We start from the raw sequence: 15700 nt of genomic DNA, 5'->3' as shown, positions 1-15700 counted from the left end.
GTCTTACCTGGCACAAGCCCAGGAGTTACAAGACCTGAATTAGGACAAAAAATGGAGAGGTGGATGCTGGCCATAAAGCGTGTGTGTCCCCATGGAGCTCTGGCAAGGAGCAAAGTGCAAGGAGATAAAACATCAATCACTGTCTGCTTCCTTGGGATGGCAGAACACAACAGGCAGGCTGGATATTTCAGCACAGCATTTCTCTCCTTGTATTTGGTGCAGAGAAGTTGTGGCTTTTGTGTGGAAAATGTGGCAGGACATGTAATTAATGTAAAACCAGACCAGCTCGTGATATCTAGCTTGTATACTCATGTACCAGCTCCCTTCCCTGGCCCCACGTTCCTACAAGTACTGACCCGACTTTCCTCCCTTCACCCTTGCTTTGCAGCACAGAGCGAGGCTGCAGCCAAGAGACGGTCATGGGAATCCTGGCACAGCCTCACTCTAAAAAAGCTCAGCCCAGCTGCCAGCGAACAGGCTGTTGCCGCACAGAGCAAAGCGAGCCAGACCGCAGTCCAGGGCTGCGAGGGAGGCGAGGAGCTAAGACTTTTAGCAAGATTTAATTGGTTTTGGGTTTTTTTTTTGTGTTTATAACCATCTGTTTCCTGAAATAACACTGCAGGTGTAAGTGGCCAGGCTTTGGAAAGGAGATTGTGATCAGCACCTTGAAATTCCAGTCCACCCGCTGGAGAAAAAAAAACATAGCAGCAAAATTTCTAATCAAGCGTTGACATTGCCAAGGACTCATGGAGACTCTAATCACCCACCGCACAGGAAAACATGGGAATGCTCAAAAGAGGAATAGCAAAGAAAAATGTTTCCCTGAAAACATCACGCCGGTGAAGCAGAAGCCCTCCAAGGAGCTGAGACCCATGCTCGGGGCCATCTTGCTGGGTCTCATCCTCTTCATTGCTGCGGTTGTGGCCTGGTGCTACTACACAGTGTCGCTGAGGAAGGCAGAGCGGCTCAAGACGGAGCTGATGGACCTGCGGGCAGACGGCTTCGTCATCAGGAACCAGAACGGGGAAGTGGTCTTCCGTCTGGCCTTCCGCTCGGGCAGCCTCGACCTGGAGTCGTGCTCCAAGGAGGGCGAGATTTTGAGCTGCACGCGGTCGGGCAGGGGGCCGCTCAACTTCTTCATCCAGACGGTGAAGCCCAAGGACACGGTGATATGCTACCGTGTGCGCTGGGAGGAGCTGGCGCCCGGCCCGGCGGTGGAGCACACCATGTTCTGGGAGGACGCCCACTGGTACGGGGGCTCAGAGATGAGCGTCCAGCACTGGCCCATCCGCCTGGCCGGCTACCAGGAGCCCGTGCCCTACGTGACGAGCGACGTCTACTCCTTTCGCGACAGCTTTGGTGGCATCCTTGAGCGCTACTGGCTCTCCTCCAAGGCAGCAGCCATCAAGATCAACGACTCCGTGCCCTTCCACCTGGGATACAACGCCACTGAGCGCACCCTTTTCTTCCAGGCTCGCTACAAGGATTCCCCCTACAAACCCCCACCGGGGCAGCAGCCCTTCCCCGAGCTCAGCTACCGGGTCTGCGTGGGCTCTGACGTCACGTCCATCCACAAGTACATGGTGCGCAGGTACTTCAACAAGCCCTCCAAGATCCCAGCTGAAAATGCCTTCCGATACCCGATCTGGTCCACGTGGGCCCTCTACAAGAATGACATTGATCAGGATAAAGTTCTGAATTTTTCAAGAAACATTAAGAAGTACCGTTTCAACTGCAGCCACATTGAAATCGATGACATGTACACTCAAGCCTATGGAGACTTTGACTTTGACCCTGTCAAGTTCCCCAATGTGACAGAGATGTTTGCAAAGCTGAGGGAGGATGGGTTCAAGGTCACCCTGTGGATTCATCCCTTCATACATACAGATTCCTCCAATTTTGGGGTGGGCATTGAGCGTCAGCTCTTCATCAAGGAGCCATCAGGGAGGCTGCCAGCTATGGTGGAATGGTGGAATGGCATCGGAGCCATCCTGGACTTCACCAACCCAGCAGCCCGCGACTGGTTCCAGAGCCACCTGCGCCAGCTCCGACACAAGTATGGCATCTCATCCTTCAAGTTTGATGCAGGTGAGACCAGCTACCTACCCAAGCAGTTCAGCACCTTCCGCCCTCTCTCAGACCCCAGCATCTGGTCACGGCGCTACACAGAGATGGCCATCCCCTTCTATGAGCTAGCTGAGGTGCGAGTGGGCTACCAGTCGCAGAACATCTCCTGCTTCTTCCGTATCATCGACCGCGACTCCGTCTGGGGCTACGAGCTCGGCCTCAAGTCCCTCATCCCTACAGTGCTCACCATCAGCATGCTGGGGTACCCATTTGTACTGCCAGATATGATTGGAGGAAACTTTCTCCCCAACAAAACAGATGGGGCAGTGGAGATCCCTGACCGTGAGCTGTATGTGCGGTGGCTGGAGCTGTCGGCCTTCATGCCCTCCATGCAGTTCTCCATCCCCCCCTGGCTCTACGACAAGGAGGTGGTGGAGATTGCACAGAAGTTCACGGAGCTTCACGAGTCGCTGGTTGCCCCACTGTTGCTGGAGTTGGCTGAGGAGGTCACGGACACGGGCGACCCCATCATCCGTCCCATCTGGTGGATCTCTCCCAGTGATGAGGCCGCTCACAAGATCGACTCCCAGTTCCTTATTGGCGATACCCTCATGGTGGCGCCTGTCCTTGAGATGGGCAAGCAGGAGCGTGACGTCTACCTGCCGGCGGGCAAGTGGCGCAGCTACAAGGGGGAGTTGTTTGAGAAGACCCCAGTGCTGCTCACGGACTATCCTGTTGACCTGGACGAAGTCGCCTATTTCCTCTGGGTTTCCTAACAGGCTCCTCCATCATCTGTGCAACTGTGTCAGGTGTAACGAACAAATAACTTTTATGATCCGGTAATTTTGATATTCTTTAAAGTAGAAACACTTCAATATGATATTCAGAAAAAACACTGTGACTTCTGTTTTGTGTGGCAGGTCCTGTAGAACAACTTATTTATTAAAATACATTGGATGTAATTGCAGTTTTACAAATATAGTGTATAGAAACACTGTATCTGCTCACAGTCTTTTCCCAGCAAGAAATGCCACGCATGCTCTTGATTTATATAGGAAATTACATAGACTCCTTTGTTACCCTCCTGCACAGATGATCCCTTGAGATTATTATAATTTCTCTTGCTTAGTGAAGGAGGCAGTTGCCACACATTCTTTTTTTTTTTTTTGCAAAAAGCAGTCTGTGATTATCCTGAAGAGGCAGGCTCCCAGTTTTCAGCCTGCAAGACAGATGGGTTCTGCTGCAGGAGCGAGGCGAGATTGCATTTACCACAGTCTGAGCTGTCTGAGCAATGAGAAAGAAGCTGTAGCACTTGCTAATGCTGTGTCCACCATTTTCCCTCTTTATTGGAAGAAATTATTGAGAACCTCGACTGTGGTGTGGATTCAGCCAAACCAATAAGCACGTGATGAAAACACTTGGTAGCCAATGTTAAAACCTGGCACTAAGTCATATATGGGTTAGGACCTAATAAGATTCATGTGTATTCATGTGTATTTTGGGACTACATTTAGAACTAAAGGGTGAAATCTGTCAGGTCCCAAGAGTGGATTCAGCCATTGTGCTCTTGAGAAAGCTCCGACACTTAACAAACCAGCCCAAGTGCACTCCTGTCTCAGTTTCCCTATGGAAAATGTTGTCCCATGCTACCACTTGTGCTGATGGTCTCTGAGCCAGCATCCTTCTGCCCATGGAGGTGCCTTTTCCTGCGTGAGGGTGTCTCCACAGTATCTGCAAGCTTGAGGTAGGCTGTGTAATGCTCTTCATTCTTGGTTGTGTCTTCCCTGTATTTAAGCAGAGAGTTTAAACATGACGTAACTGAGTAGTTTGGGTCTCGGGGCTGCAATGCTCCTTCCCAAAGCAAGAGACTGAATCCTCTGCTTATAGCAGTGTGCTGCTAGTAAGGACCTGGAAGATAAAGCTGTGCATGGCCTCAAAGCAGGAGAAAGCTATTTTCTTTAGGGGTTTATCCCAGAACCAGAATTGGTTCATATAAAAAGTAAACAGGGGTTGGAGAACATCGCAGTCACCCCAGAACTGGTTTGGTGCTTACATGAAGCAGCCCTAAAACCAGCTCAGACCCCAGCGGCCCATCAGCAAGTCTGTTATGCAACAAGGACCCCATGTGTTCACAGTTGCCCGAGACCAGTGCCGAGTGGGATAAGCCAGAAGGTCTAAGAGGTCTTTTTCAACCTAGTGCTTCTATGATCTTCTAGATGCCCCTGAAAGCTAGAGCTACAATAATGCTATCACTAGTGTGGCAACGGGTAGGTGAAGTCTTAAAATCTAGAGATGTGAAAGGGAAAGCAGTGCTTAGTCTGGCAGCTGTTATTTGGGGTTAACAGGCCATTTCTAGGTCCCTACTGTGGACTTTTTCCCACTCCAGGATAGTGGTTTCCATCAACGTGTCTCCCCTGAGGACAGTTGCTCTCAATTGCTGCTTTGAGGCTCTGAGGGATCATCGACAGCTGGGCCTGGGACAATTCCAGGGGGTCCCAGCAAAATTCCTCTGGCAAGAAAGAGCTTTCTGAAAAGCTGATGCACACAGTGCTGGGGAGAGGTGGGAGAACCAGGCTGCAACCCCCTCATTCCGCACCTCTGCCCCTGTAATCAGTGTGCTCTGTGCGCACATGCATGGCTCTGCCACCTGCCTGCATCACAGGCTGCGGGGGAAAAGCATCACTGACATTTTCTACAAACTCTGGACATGACATAAGCTGCCTGATACCACTTGGCTGCAAAAATCTGTCCCCCAGGCCCTCATCCCTGTCCAGTCTTTCCCCCAGAACCTTTCCAAGATGAGCTGCGGTGGACCAATACTGGACCTTGCATTCTGTAAGGAGGTGGCACTGTGTGCGTCTCTCCACATTCTCCTGCTGCGATGGGGCTGTGCGCTGCCAGAGGGGCATCTTCTTTGCCTTGCTAAGCTTCAATTCTGCTAAATTTTTGAGCTCTGAGTGATGAGCAAAGGCTGTCTTCTGGCAGTGCTGGTGACATGGGACTGTCCCCCATTGCTCACCATACGATGCCTGCACTTTTTAGCTGGGGGAGGTGGAGTTTGTTGCCTCTAATCTTTGATGATCACTGAGCTAACCCCTTCCATGGCCCCGAGTCCTACTGGCAAAAAGTAATAATATAATAAACTAAAAATAAATAAATAAATAAAAAGACTAATTTCTCAACTTGCCCTCTGGGATTTTGCATCAGCCCAGATCAACTTTACAGCTTTCCTGGGTGTGAGGGATCTGCAGGCTGACAGCTCCTGCCCAGCTCAGGACAAGCTCCAGTTGAGGAGGTTGTTTTTTTCCTGAGGCCACCAGCCTGGCTGTGTGCCCAAAAGGAATCTGCTGCTGCTAGCTTGTCCTTTCACTACAGTCTTCCCCCAGATCTGTTGTTTTTTTTTTTCTTACTTAGAGTAAAAGCTGTGATTTTGGGCAAGGATCGACATGGTCACAGCCAGGATTGTGTGGGTCAGCAGCCTGGCTGCTATGACCCATAAGCATCTCACTGAAATCCTGTTTGAAACAAATTTGACTTTTGCAACAGCCCCACTGGGCAAATGTCTTTGCCATGAACACTCCTACCTATGCTACACAGAATCATAGAATCACCAGGTTGGAAAAGACCCACAGGATGATCGAGTCCAACCATTCCTATCAATCACTAAATCATGTCCCTCAGCATCTCATCCACCCATCCCTTAAACACCTCCAGGGATCAAACACCTCCCTGGGCAGCCTGTTCCAGTGCCCAATGACCCTTTCCGTGAAATACTTTTTTTTGTTGTCCAGCCTGAACCTCCCCTGCCAGAGCTTGAGGCCATTCCCTCTTGTCCTGTCCCATCACTTGGAAGAGGCCAGCTCCCTCCTCTCCACAACCTCCTCTAAGGTAGTTGTAGAGAGCAAAAACGTCTCCCCTCAGCCTCCTCTTTTCCAGGCGAAACAACCCCAGCTCCCTCAGCTGCTCCTCATAAGGCCTGTTCTCCAGCCCCCTCACCAGCTTTGTTGCTCTTCTCTGGACTCGCTCCAGAGCCTCAACATCCTTCTTGTGGTGAGAGGGCCAGAACTGAACACAGGATTCAAGGTGCAGTCTCACCAGTGCTGAGTACAGAGGGAGAATACAGAGCTGTGGATGTGTTTTCAATCTCTGCCACTCAGCTGGGATCCAGCACACTGTCTGTGTGTCCCCAGCCAGCCTCACACATCCTATCTGAGCACAACAGCCTTTGGGAGGATGCAAAACAAACCCAAACCCCAATAATTCTAGGGAAGCATTTTATTAGGAGAGCCTGAGGGAACTGGGATAGTTTAGCTTGGAGAAGAGAAAGCTGAGGGGAGTCCTTATCACTCTCCACAACTACCTGAAAGGAGCCTGTATTGAGGCGGGTGTTGGTCTCTTCTCCCAAGAAACGAGAGGTAGAATGAGAAGAAATGTCCTCAAGTTGTGCCATGGGAGTTTTAGATTGGATATTAGGAAAAATTTCTTTATCAAAAGAGTGGTGAAGCACTGGAACAGCTGCCCATGGAAGTGGTGGAGTCTCCATCCCTGGAGGTGTTGGAAAAGCTTGTAGATGTGGTGCTTTGGGACATGCTTTAGTAGGCATGGTGGTGCTGAGCTGATGGTTGGACTGGATGAGCTTAGAGGTTTTTTGCAACCTCAGTGATTCTATGATTCTATGATTATTGAGGATTTTCTGCAAGGATGCATGTGCTGTAAGATGCCAAACCTGCCTCTAGGTCTCCAGCCAGCACCAGCTTCATGACCTCAGGTAAGCATCAGCTGAGGGTATGGATGACACTCACACGCAAGTGAGAAGACAAAGGAAAAGCAATGGAAAAATATCTTTTATTGCAAAAGGAGCAAATCAAAGTCCCTCTCATCCCCCAAGCTGAACTGTGTGTGTTGGCCAGTGCTAGTGATGCACAGGTGGCATGAGGGAGGCTGTGGTTTGTAAGGTAATATATGGAAAGGGCAGGAAAAACATTGTGTGGGGCAAAGCAGTCTCTTAAGTGAGTTTCACACACTCCATTTCTGTCAGTCCCATAGCCCTCTGTCCCCTCCCACCCATCAGCACCAGCTGGAAAGGGAGGCCTTGGGGGCAGTGGAGACAGCCAGGACCCAGATGGACTTTCTGGGGTTTCCTGGGTAAGCCAAGAGCAGGCTCCGCTTTTTCAGCACCTGTGCACAGTCCAAAGCACGTGTCATAGAATCATAGAATCAACGATTAGGGTTGGATGGGACCTTAAAGATCATCTCGTTCCAACCCACCCTGCCATGGGCAGGGACACCTTCCAACCAGGTCTTGATCACCTCCAGGGATGGGGCTTCTATGGCTTCTCTAGGCAACCTGGGCCAGTGCCTCAGCACTGTCATTGTTAAGAATTTATTCCTCATTTCTAACCTAAATCTTCCCTCTTTCAGCTTAAAACTCTTCCCATCCTATCCCTGCACTCCTTGACAAAAAGTCCCTTCCCAGATTTCCTGTAGGCCCTCTTTAAGTACTGGAAGACTATAAGTTCTGCCTGCAGCCTTCTCTTCTCCAGGCTGAAGAACCCCAACTCTCTCAGCCGGTCATTGTATGGGAGGTGTTCCAGCCCTCTGATCATCCTTGTGGCCTCCTCTGGTCTTGCTTCAACAGATCTATGTCTTTCCTGTGCTGAGGACTACAGAACTGAATGCAGGATTCCAGGTGAGGTCTCATGAGAGTGGACTAGAGGGGCAGAATCATCTCCCTTGCTCTGCTGGTCACAATTCTTTTGATGCAACGCAGGACACAGTTGGCTTTCTATGCTGCAAGCACACATTGCTGGCTCACATTGAGCTTCTCATCCACCAGCAACCCCAAATCCTTCTCCTCACGTCTACTCACATTCAATTCTCTGCCCAGCCTGTAATTGTGCTTGGAATTGCCCCAACCTTGGTGCAGGACCTTGCACTTGGACTCGTTGACCTTCATGAGGTTAGCACAGGCCTCTGAGAGCAGCATGGACCAGCAAGTCTCCCAGAGTCAGTGTTGATGGCCCATTCTGTGTGGATGTCAGCAGAAATAGGGGCAGGACGTTGTGGTCTCCACCCTGCACCCCTGTCCCAGGGTGGACACAGCATTGAAGTTTGCCTGGACATGGTCTTCTCTAGACCAGCCCTTTGCTGTCAGGACCCAAGGGAGAGTGATCCATGCCCCACAACAGCAGTCCATCACCATATCCTCATATCCATCTTCATATTTCCTGCCACCACTGCAAACAGAAGTTTAAAGCATACATCAAAGCTGCAAGCCACAAGCTTTAAACAAACCAATGATCTCAACTCAGATTTTGGTGAAGTCTGCGTGAAAAAAACCCAAATCTGCCTGACCCACCAGCCCCACGAATCGGTACACACAAACATAGTTAAGCTTCCTTTTGTTTTCCGAAGTTTTATATCAATCAAGGCAATTCATGTTACAATTCTCATAACAATTAGAAATTAGAAAAGTGGTTAAAAACAAACCCACCAGCATTATTCCAACAAAGGATGGCATGTGCAAACACAATCCTCCAGAAAACCCAACACGAGAGTGCAATCTTCAAAATTCAATCACACGGGCATCATGTTGACTTGCTGCTCAGCCACAATCTCTTGCAGGCTGGGGTAGAAAAGGCTGAACACAACCCCATAGCCCCTTTTGAGGCTTTTCCTTGCCTGAGTCAAACCAAACCCTGTTTTAGCCAGTGACCCATGGTATAAACAGGACAAATCTCTCCAGCTAGCAGTTCCCAAGGAGTCTGTGCAAGGCGCGCTTGAGGTCTGCGAGGTGCCAGAGGTCCTCAAGTCCTACAGGGCTACAGCGTAGTGTTAGAAATAGTGGTTTTAGTAAAAAAGTTGGATGGAAAGAGCACCTAAGAGCCTTTAAGATAGCTTGAGGCAGCACTGCTGAACCTGTCCCTGGTGGGTAGGGAAGGCTTGGTGCCATGGACACAGAAAGCTAGCTACCCACATGGACCAGCTCTTCAGCATCATCTCTACATCCTTCCAACAGCTTTACCTTTCTCCTAGCTGAATAGCCACAGCCACTTATGCCTTAACTGCAGTATTTATAAAAATAAGGGCACTCTATAATCTTACCTATTAATTCCTAGTTAAATAAAATTAGAACTTTGATTATAAAATACTTTCTTTTGAGGGGAGGGGAAGATGGACGGTGTGTCTAATACGGAATTTCCTCTGTGATCTTCCACACAGTGTCTGAAACCACGGCAAGGGGATTGAAGGCACTCATCTGGCTGCTCCCACCATTTTCATAATAAGGTATACTAAAGGGAACATTAGGTTTCTTTCATGTAGCCTCACCCCTTCCCAGTAAGGGACTCGGTGAGTGACACAGCAGAGACAGAGAGAAGGTATCCAGTATCCCCTGGGATGCTTCTCATGAAGTTCTGTTCCCAAGATCTCACATCTTCATTGGTAGCTGCATCGTGCAACAATTTCTTCTCCACTCAATGACTCCCATGCCAAGGGAGAACAAGTATTTCACAAAAGTTGAAAGGGAATAGGCACTCAAAGCCTGACCTGTATGCACTTCTGGGGCTGCAGAAGTCCTCTCTGAACCCTGTCCTCCTAGCAGGCTGAGGTCAGACTCACGTCCAGGAGCTCCTCACCTTCACCTCCACCCTCTAGTCCAAAGGCCAAATCCTGCCAGTGCTTTGATGACTACTGCTGGGGCTCCAGGATTAAATCCTTGCCAGAGGGTGTCTGTAACTTGTAACACAACTACTATTTGCACCAATGTCAGGGAACAAACTTGAGTGATCCTGGGGGTCTTTTCCATCCTAGTGATTCTGTGATTCAAAGTCACAAGAAACGGGCTTGGGGCACACTTGTTCTTCCACTGGGCAGGGACCTATAGGGCTCCTCTGCATCTCCTTTTGAAGCTAAACCACCAAATTATGCAGGGCAGATTCAGACCACAAAGGAAGCTCCAAAGGGTTCATCAAACTGGATTTCCTTATTTCTTAACTATAAAACCACTCCTGATATTACCCCAAATACCTGATTTTTTCTGCTCCTGGACCTCATCACAACGTCCAGGTTTAGCACATCTCCTTTTCTGCTTCCTGCAATACCCAGTGCAGAAGACGGGCTTGGAGAAAGATCCTCACCCAACCCTACAGAAAATACAGCTCTGTTTCTCCAGATGACAGACTCATGCCACACCCACACTCATCCCATAAGAAACCTCACAGATGCTGAGCTCTCCTTGGCTAGCTGTATCCTGGGCAGGGTGCCCTAGACCTCCCCAGCCACCACAGCTCAATTCTGCAGAGGTTAGTTAAAAATTCAGGGGCTAAAATGCACTCCCACTCAGGGCACAGCAAGGAACGTCCTGCCCTGGGGAGGAGGGGTGCCAGACTTCAATCCTAGTTGCTCCATTTTAGAGCGGAGATTGACCACGACTCTGTAAATGCAATCTTCCTGTACAAAATCAAACAGGAAATCTAGGGAAAAGGCATCTCTGCAGCTCCATCCCAGCTGCTGGGGACTTGAGTTGAAGGACCATGTCCCCCTGTGTCCCCTCCTGAAGCCTTCAACAACAACCCCACCTCCAGCACCATAAAGCACTATCTAATTCTCCCTGGGAGAGAGGAGAGCTGCTTCAGAAAAACCTGAAAGGAAATCATCACATCTAACTGCGACCTGAGACAGAGATGGATATTAGCTTATTTTCATGGTAGATGAGAACATTCCTACGGGTGCTGTGAGAACACCTGCTGATGCAGACCAACGAGTGCAAAAGCCAGTGTTTTCAACCCAGGGACAAGCTGGGTTGCTTGTCAAACATCACCATCAATCCAAGACACGTGCCACTTGGAAGAACCAGCTGTTCCTGGGGAAGCGCTACAAGTACTTTCTGAGAACGGTGTTGCTCCAGGCAGTCCTTCTGCCAGCAACAAATCTGAAAGCTCATCTGTCCTTAAAAACTGAAAGGGGTGATATTGGTAGGATAATCATATAGTGAAGCACAGCCATAAATGCTTTAAAAAGACTGATGGGACATGCTGGTATGGATGGCAGTACTCTAGGAAAGGCAATGTTGACACCCAAGGCAAAACACACAGGCAAGTGCCTCACATAGGGTATTAAATGGACAAAGAGATGGGATGCAGCTGCACCAGCAAGCAACACAGAGCCCATACAGTTAACATGATTGGACATCACTTGAGAAACGTGGACTCCCTGGTACCTGGGAAACTGGAAACACAGGGCAAATGTTAGTGCAGTGTGACACTAGACTAAAGCAGGGGGAAAAAATGTGTGTGTTTACATATATATTTTTTTCTCTCTTTTTGTCCTGCTCTAAAAAAGTATTTTTAAATATATTTGCCATATTATAAAACTTAAGGCAGGCTGTGCTGTAGCAACCCTCCCACATCACACACACCCATGCCCAGCACTGGGTGTTGCCACAAAACCAGAGGTACTCCCACTGGCACTAACCAACATTCAAATCCTGAAATCCTTGGGAACCGAGAAGGTATTGGGTTAACTACGTGTCTGCAGAAAACTGACAACCCCTTCCTCACACAGACGAAGAAAAAATCCACCTAATGTAACACAACCAACAGTCTCCCACCTGCCCAAATTAAAAAAAAAAAGATCACCGCCACTCCAAATAAAAAGAAATTACCCCAAGTCTATTTAATCCCCTTCGTTATCCCCAGTCTCAAATGAAATGTGCAATTAGAATTATTATTTGTTACAAAGTCATAGGTAAGGCATGGGTAACCCAAAGCTGATGCAGAAGCCTGTTAGGAAACCCAGAGGAAATAGGCGACTTCGTCCAGGTCAACAGGATAGTCCGTGAGCAGCACTGGGGTCTTCTCAAACAACTCCCCCTTGTAGCTGCGCCACTTGCCCGCCGGCAGGTAGACGTCACGCTCCTGCTTGCCCATCTCAAGGACAGGCGCCACCATGAGAGTATCGCCAATAAGGAACTGGGAGTCGATCTTGTGAGCGGCCTCATCACTGGGAGAGATCCACCAGATGGGACGGATGATGGGGTCGCCCGTGTCCGTGACCTCCCCAGCCAACTCCAGCAACAGTGGGGCAACCAGCGACTCGTGAAGCTCCGTGAACTTCTGTGCAATCTCCACCACCTCCTTGTCGTAGAGCCAGGGGGGGATGGAGAACTGCATGGAGGGCATGAAGGCCGACAGCTCCAGCCACCGCACATACAGCTCACGGTCAGGAATCTCCACTGCCCCATCTGTTTTGTTGGGGAAAAAATTGCCACCAATCATGTCAGCAGATATGAAGGGGTACCCCAGCATGCTGATGGTGAGCACTGTGGGGATGAGGGACTTGAGGCCGAGCTCGTAGCCCCAGACGGAGTCACGGTCGATGATACGGAAGAAGCAGGAGATGTTCTGCGACTGGTAGCCCACTCGCACCTCAGCCAGCTCATAGAAGGGGATGGCCATCTCTGTGTAGCGCCGTGACCAGATGCTGGGGTCTGAGAGAGGGCGGAAGGTGCTGAACTGCTTGGGTAGGTAGCTGGTCTCACCTGCATCAAACTTGAAGGATGAGATGCCATACTTGTGTCGGAGCTGGCGCAGGTGGCTCTGGAACCAGTCGCGGGCTGCTGGGTTGGTGAAGTCCAGGATGGCTCCGATGCCATTCCACCATTCCACCATAGCTGGCAGCCTCCCTGATGGCTCCTTGATGAAGAGCTGACGCTCAATGCCCACCCCAAAATTGGAAGAATTGTAGTTTATGAAAGGGTGAGTCCACAGGGTGACCTTGAACCCATCCTCCCTCAGTTTTGCAAACATCTCTGTCACATTGGGGAACTTGACAGGGTCAAAGTCAAAGTCTCCATAGGCTTGAGTGTACATGTCATCGATTTCAATGTGGCTGCAGTTGAAACGGTACTTCTTGATCTTTTCAGCAAACCTCAAGAGTTTATCCTGATCGATGTCATTCTTGTAGAGGGCCCACGTGGACCAGATCGGGTATCGGAAGGCATTTTCAGCTGGGATCTTGGAGGGCTTGTTGAAGTACCTGCGCACCATGTACTTGTGGATGGACGTGACGTCAGAGCCCACGCAGACCCGGTAGCTGAGCTCGGGGAAGGGCTGCTGCCCCGGTGGGGGTTTGTAGGGGGAATCCTTGTAGCGAGCCTGGAAGAAAAGGGTGCGCTCAGTGGCGTTGTATCCCAGGTGGAAGGGCACGGAGTCGTTGATCTTGATGGCTGCTGCCTTGGAGGAGAGCCAGTAGCGCTCAAGGATGCCACCAAAGCTGTCGCGAAAGGAGTAGACGTCGCTCGTCACGTAGGGCACGGGCTCCTGGTAGCCGGCCAGGCGGATGGGCCAGTGCTGGACGCTCATCTCTGAGCCCCCGTACCAGTGGGCGTCCTCCCAGAACATGGTGTGCTCCACTGCCGGGCCGGGCGCCAGCTCCTCCCAGCGCACGCGGTAGCACATCACCGTGTCCTTGGGCTTCACTGTCTGGATGAAGAAGTTGAGCGGCCCCCTGCCCGACCGCGTGCAGCTCAAAATCTCGCCCTCCTTGGAGCACGACTCCAGGTCGAGGCTGCCCGAGCGGAAGGCCAGACGGAAGACCACTTCCCCGTTCTGGTTCCTGATGACGAAGCCGTCTGCCCGCAGGTCCATCAGCTCCGTCTTGAGCCGCTCTGCCTTCCTCAGCGACACTGTGTAGTAGCACCAGGCCACAACCGCAGCAATGAAGAGGATGAGACCCAGCAAGATGGCCCCGAGCATGGGTCTCAGCTCCTTGGAGGGCTTCTGCTTCACTGGCGTGAAGTTCTCAGGCAGGAAGGTGTACATGGTGCTCTGTTTTCTCTAGAGCTTTTTTGCAGATGAGTGGGAAAGAAAATCTCTTTGCAGCGATCCTGGGGCTCTCAAGAGAAGACAATGGACTGTTAGGAGAGTTCCAACCTCCACCAAATCCTGGAGCACCTGTCTCTGAAAAAGAAGAGGATATAAATAGTCTCAGAAGCATTTCTGAATCCAGAAATCACTTGTCATTATTTGTCTGCCGTGTCAGTTTCAGCAGCCCCTCCTGGGCCCCCCACTGCTGGGGTGTGATGTGCCAGGTGCCGTACAGTGAGTACAAGACACCATCTCCAATTACTCCAGTCAGACAACCCGTGCGGAGAACAGCCTGAGCCCCAGACACAGGACAAACTCAGGGAAATAAGAATCAAATCGTTGCCATAATTAATTGTTTTTGCTGGGGAAGACTTTCAGTGAGGCAGGAGTGGAGACCGAGAGGGGGTAGGAGAAAGCTGAGCAGGAGCTGGATCAGCTCACTGATAGTATCTTTAAGAGACGGGGCTAATTAAGAGCCACAAAATACACCATGCAATGAATGCCAGGCAGCTGCTCCTAATTTTAATCAAATTGTCTCCCTGGCAGATTTAACTCGGCTCATCCGCAGCACTCTCCCCTCCTGGTCCCTTGTGTTCCAGCTGCTACTTTGCAGCCAAGGTGGGTAAATCTCGGGTTTTTCACAGCCCACAGGTGGTCAAACAGAGCTGGGGTACTGGTAGCTCCTGTCTGGTTTTGGGGAGGTAGGCTGTGCGTGTGTTGTGCAGCACAGTATGGCTGTGAGAGGTACCGCGCCAGCAGTCCCAGCTGGGGGGAGAGCTGCCACGCACGCAGGTCCCTGCAATGGCTCCAAGTGGGAGAAAGGCTAATTTTGTTGGGAGTGAGCCGTGCAGGACCTCCAGAAGGGCTCTTCCTCCACTCAGCGCAGCCCCAAGCTGTCTTTTGGCTCCAGCCTGCTTTCCCCTGCATGGCCCCAGGGAAGCAGGCTGAGCCAAAAGCCTAATGGGTTTTCCTTGGCTGTAGGCTGGCTGGGCTCAGCCAAGCACAGCACCAGGGATCCAGAGGGGAAAAGTAAAGTAAGGACACAGGAGAGCAAGAAACAAACCCAGCCGCAGGAGGAGCAGGAAAGAGGATTTATCAGTGCCAGCAAACACAGTCACGCTGCCCCCTCCCCAAGCCCTGGGACTGTAAACCTGTCAGCTTGGAGGAAACCAGGGTCAAAAAATCCCCTCTTTTGGGGCATGAAGAAGGCTGGCTGCAGGGATTCCCTCTAAAGGGGTTGGTTTCTTTCTTTAAAAAGAGGAAGATCTAAAATGAAATTCCAAACTATCTCCCTGCTGTAGGCATCAGAAGCTGAAGCACGCTTTATTCTACACTTTGGATAGATCTTTCTCCCCAAAAAATGATGGGTAAAGCAGAAAGGGGTTCTGAGCATCACCTGAACCCCACTGCTACTCCGCTGTGGGGATGACTGGGTGTAAACCTGGAGCAGCACTGCAGAACAGGCTCAACAAAACATACAGTATCTTACATCCGCCTTGCAGCATGTATATGGCCAGACCTTGCAGCTCAGGGAACTTTTCTGTAGCCGGCTGGGTCATTTTAACCTTCCCCTGGGAGCTGGTAACTTTCTAGGCTGCCAGTTGCTTTAAATGGGATTACAGTGGCATTAGGAAGCGATTAGCCTGAATGGGCGATAGGTTTAGCTAAACGATTTGTCTCATGGCCAAGTCCCACGACGCCCTCACTCATCTTGATGGAGAGCTATGGCACAGGATGGGGGTGGCTCCAAGCACTCTGACTGTCAC

The 15700-nt window shown here is 50.5% G+C and overlaps 3 protein-coding genes across 9 annotated transcripts in view; 1 reads left to right on the top strand and 2 right to left on the bottom strand.

The window, feature by feature from the left end:
* Nucleotides 1–15700, bottom strand: part of UBAP2 (ubiquitin associated protein 2) — a 365909-nt gene that overhangs the window by 289690 nt on the left and 60519 nt on the right. The window lies entirely within an intron of this gene.
* The window catches only part of LOC138733575 (myogenesis-regulating glycosidase-like), a 69562-nt gene that overhangs the window by 50245 nt on the left and 3617 nt on the right, over nt 1–15700 (bottom strand). Inside the window, exon 2 of one of the 2 annotated variants that reach the window (XR_011339425.1) lies at nt 10710–14027. Coding sequence is in view for 1 of the 2 variants with exons in the window: in XM_069880922.1 (XP_069737023.1) it covers nt 11853–13889 (2037 nt within the window). In the remaining variant the exon portion in view is untranslated. Of the gene's footprint in view, nt 1–10684; nt 14028–15700 lie in introns of those variants that run through there. The other variant, XM_069880922.1, reaches the window with a different exon arrangement.
* LOC138733390 (myogenesis-regulating glycosidase-like) lies at nt 475–3549 on the top strand. The gene has a single exon (XM_069880548.1). It carries the CDS (start codon nt 747–749, stop codon nt 2841–2843), a length of 2097 nt encoding a protein of 698 aa, XP_069736649.1. The 5' UTR covers nt 475–746; the 3' UTR covers nt 2844–3549.

This window comes from Phaenicophaeus curvirostris, chromosome Z (genome assembly GCF_032191515.1).
Source record: "Phaenicophaeus curvirostris isolate KB17595 chromosome Z, BPBGC_Pcur_1.0, whole genome shotgun sequence".
Taxonomy (NCBI): Eukaryota; Metazoa; Chordata; class Aves; order Cuculiformes; family Cuculidae; genus Phaenicophaeus; species Phaenicophaeus curvirostris.
This window is presented reverse-complemented; position numbering and strand designations above follow the sequence as displayed.